This window comes from Gymnoscopelus microlampas, assembly GCF_963454915.1.
Source record: "Gymnoscopelus microlampas genome assembly, chromosome: 4".
In the NCBI taxonomy this organism is placed as follows: Eukaryota; Metazoa; Chordata; class Actinopteri; order Myctophiformes; family Myctophidae; genus Gymnoscopelus; species Gymnoscopelus microlampas.
The window spans coordinates 22,280,450-22,284,673 of NC_139941.1; the positions used below are offsets into that span (position 1 = coordinate 22,280,450).

Consider the following 4,224-nt stretch of genomic DNA (forward strand, 5'->3'; position numbering starts at 1 on the left):
CATCGTCTTCAGAAGCATCCCTTATGAGTCAGTCCCCTCAGAACTCTGTCACCCTGACATCCTCACAAGGCCCAACATGACACAGCTGGTTATCGCTGACATAGACACCTGGCACAGCTTCATTCCCCTTTGGCATGTTCAGATTGAGCCTTTTCTAGGAATCAAACCCAAAGATATTATGTCATACCTACAATACGTTTTTTTCTTGGTGACTTTCTTGAACATTTTGGGTTGAGTTGCATTCATGATGCGTAATGTTCCAATGTCTTGACTAATGTTTCAGTGTGTGGGTCTGAGCTCTTGCCTTATGGTTTAGACAGTTGAAAGTGACATTGATAAAAATCGTTATGTAGGCAAATAGTAAAAAATTAAATAATACATCCACAAAGCTTTTAAAAAGATGTCCCCCCCACAAAAAAGCGGGAAAAAAAGAAGAAATATTTTGTTGGGGAAGGAAGAGATGCTTGGAGGCAGCCGCCACATTACAGTGGTGCAAACGGCATTAGTGCTTGGAAATACAGAAGCTTATGCAACACAAGTGTTGTGATGTTGTGGAGTATATTGCAACATCTAGTGGCTGAATGTTGTCTACCATTCATTCCTGCTAAAAAAAATACAATTAAAAAATATATACAAATACCGCACACTTTGCTGTGATGGATATGAGTTCATACGGTAGTGCATATCAGCTTAGTAAGTTCACAGTCAGTCCATTTTAACCCATTAAGACCGGGAACGCATCTGTGTAATTTTAAGATTTCTTTGGCTATTCAAAAAATATCAGATATACAAGGTCATAGCACGGCACCGAGTGCCGTGCTATGCACTTGTAAATCTGCCTGTCCTTGACATGGAAAAATTGGAGCACCACTGATATAGCAACATACCGTTAAAGGGTTAAGGAATATGCTGTTACATCAAACAAGAGGATGAATCAATGGTGAGGGGCATCAGTCTATGTGCATGCCTTGACAGACTGTGTCGGTCATGTCTCTCTAAGGGAGTTCCTGGGTCAGGGCTGGATGAAGGTGGACAAGACAGAGAGGACGCCCTACATCATGAAGACAAGTCAGCACTTCAACGATGTAAGACGAACTGTGGGTTGTTGTGTCTGTCTGGTTCTCAACCTTTTCCGGATCAGGGCCCACTTGAAAATCACGAAAGCGTTCGTGGCCCACCCATCTGAACACTTAACACGGACGCCGACAGGCTGCCGTGTTGAGGGCATTTTTCAGAGCATGTTTATTTTAGTGATCAATCAATCGATCGCGTTCCGGCTTAGATCAATGGGACTAACTTTGTATACTTAAAGTTCCTCGGTTTCACAATGAAAACTAATTTTTCAAGGTTTTAAAGAAAACATGCCATTTATTTATTTTACATTATTTTATTTTTTTTTATATTATCAATCAAATCTTCAATAGTTTGGGGGCCTACTTTAAATATCCTCAAGGCCCACCAGTGGTCCCCAGCACACAGGTTGAGAACCACTGTGCTTTTGTACTGTAGCACTGTTTACTTTGACATCTTTTTTGGCAATGCAATATGGTACAAAACATACAGTACATTAGGCCCCACCATCATCAAATGGATAAAAACACAACAAAAGCTGACAGCTTATTTCCATTGCGGTCCTTCAACTCATGTATGTAAGTAACTATAGCTAAGTAACTGAACGTATAGTTCTTCACTTCTGCACCTGTTGTGTCCTGTGTGCAGATGAGTAACCTGGTGGCCTCTCAGATCATGACCCACACTGACGTGGGCTCCAGGGCCAACTCTATAGAGAAGTGGGTGGCTGTGGCCGACATCTGCCGCTGCCTCAACAACTACAATGGAGTGCTGGAGATCACCTCAGCTCTCAACCGCAGCGCCATCTACCGCCTGAAGAAGACCTGGGCCAAAGTCAGCAAGCAGGTGCAACTTTGGCGTTATATCTAATAGGAGGGGGTGTAGTCTAATTTGATGGATTTAGGGCACCTGATCCCCAAATTACACACTGCGTATAATAGTTGGGATTTTCTGTGTGGTACATTATGTAAAATCACATTAGTTTAAAGAAAGAGAACTTAGGTAACGCACATTGACTGGTGGGTGCCGGGCTAAGGCTTCAGTTCAAAAAGGTAGAGCCTGCAAACCCTAAGCAGGTAAAAAGTACTTCTTTATTAGCTGACAACGTTTCGATCCATTGTGGATCTTCTTAAGGTCATATGAAAATGCACTTCCTTATATTAATGTACCCCATTGTTGCCATGTGACGCCCACTGTGTGCCACCCCCACATAGTCACAGCAGGTGCGACACATCACCCCTAAAGTGACCTAGATGGGAACCCATTGACTATGTGTGTTTACAAAATACATTGAATACATAGTATTGCACATAGTACAAACCAGTTAAAATCATTTAAAAATATATGGTTAATTTTTTCTTTCTTTTTAGAAATAAAAGTAACCATATATTTTAAATTCAGTATTCAATGTATTTTGTAAACACAGAGTCAATGGGTTCCCATCTAGGTCACTTTAGGGGTGATGTGTCGCACCTGCTGTGACTATGTGGGGGTGGCACACAGTGGGGGGTGACAGACAATGGTGTTCATCATTATAAGGAAGTAAACCGGTGTGCATTTTCACATGACCTGAAGAAGATCCACAACAGATCGAAACATTGTCAGCTAATAAAGAAGTACATTTTACCTGCTTTTGTGTGCGGGCTCTTCCTTTTTGAACATTAGTACAAAGGGCCAGCAGTTGGTAAATCCTTAGAGGAGCTAGGGGTTTAGTGTTAACACTAGTGAGTGTTAAGGAGTGTTAAGTGTGCTGTTGTAGGAATTGAAATGTTGTACAGTCTCTCTAGCCACCTTATTACTGTACATCCAATAATGTCTTCACAATTCCGTCTTTTTCTGTACACAGACGTTCTGGGGCTTGAACAACAGTGTTTACTTTGTTCTTGTTAGAATGTCCTAGTGCCAAATGTACATGGTTAATGAAACAGTTGGAAGGCTCAACGTACAAATGTACTCATGTGATCTGTGACCTACTGTGGCCGTTTAAGAAGCATTTATTTATTTAAGTCTAGCAGGTCACAATGGGGAGAAATTCTGAAGTGTGTGTGTGTGTGTGTGTGTGTGTGTGTGTGTGTGTGTGTGTGTGTGTGTGTGTGTGTGTGTGTGTGTGTGTGTGTGTGTGTGTGTGTGTGTGTGTGTGTGTGCAGTGCACTCACGCCAGTTGCAGAATACAGTGATCCGAGGGCTGTATGTGGATTCTTAAAGAATACCTTTTTGACTGTGGTTTGGAGGTGATGTGTATTTTGGACTGTGTGTTTAACCAGGCTAAAGCTCTGATGGACAAGCTGCAGAAGACGGTGTCGTCCGAGGGGAGGTTCAAAAACCTGAGGGAGACTCTGAAAAAGTGAGTATTAGTTTGTGATATAGAGACACCCTGAGATGATATCACCGTAGAGCCGAATGGACCTGGGTCCATTGGGTTCTAATTGTACACTCTCTGAGTTATGGGGGTCCATGAGCCTAATGCATACCAAACCGGGGGTACTTTAAATAAAACAGTTTGGGAACCACTGGGTGAAGATATATTTGCCTTGCATGACACAGTATAAGGATGTACAGTACAGTACTGTTAAACCATCATTTCCATCTCTCCCATCCAGCTGTAACCCACCCTCTGTTCCCTATTTGGGAATGTACCTAACAGACCTGGCCTTCATCGAAGAGGGAACGCCTAATTTTACCGAAGAGGGTCTGGTAAATTTCTCCAAAATGAGAATGGTGAGCAGCACATCAATGCTATTCATATGAGCATCAGTTTTTTTCTCCTTTAGTTACTTTGAAAATGTAATTACTTTAAAAATACATAATATGTATATAACGTAATGCGTAATAAGTTGCATTACAATATTATGTTCTGCGTCAAGCAATGCACTGTTTTACCCCCACAAATCACCCTCAATTGTAACAGTAAGGATTAGGCATAATATTTATATCATTACAGGATATATTCTAGTCTAAATTGTGAATGCATGGACTTAATTGGATTGTCATTGTTAATGTGTATGAATTTGTTATACAGTAATAGTAATACATTATTTGAAAAAATACATATATTTTACATTACTTTGTTACCTATGAAAGTAATATAATTACATAATACATAATGCTTAACCCCAACCCTGGTGAGCATACCAGCAAACATCTGCTAACGTG

The 4,224-nt window shown here is 41.0% G+C and overlaps 1 protein-coding gene across 1 annotated transcript in view; it reads left to right on the forward strand.

Moving 5' to 3' along the window:
• rasgrf2b (Ras protein-specific guanine nucleotide-releasing factor 2b) overlaps positions 1-4,224 on the forward strand; it is a gene marked incomplete at its 3' end in the record, with an annotated part of 59,064 nt that overhangs the window by 49,172 nt on the left and 5,668 nt on the right. Inside the window, exons 23-27 of the mRNA XM_084055445.1 lie at positions 1-27; positions 1,001-1,085; positions 1,720-1,917; positions 3,336-3,415; positions 3,672-3,789. The exon at positions 1-27 is cut by the window's left edge and continues 77 nt beyond it. Coding sequence (XP_083911571.1) covers positions 1-27; positions 1,001-1,085; positions 1,720-1,917; positions 3,336-3,415; positions 3,672-3,789 — 508 coding nt within the window. The remainder of the gene's footprint in view (positions 28-1,000; positions 1,086-1,719; positions 1,918-3,335; positions 3,416-3,671; positions 3,790-4,224) is intronic.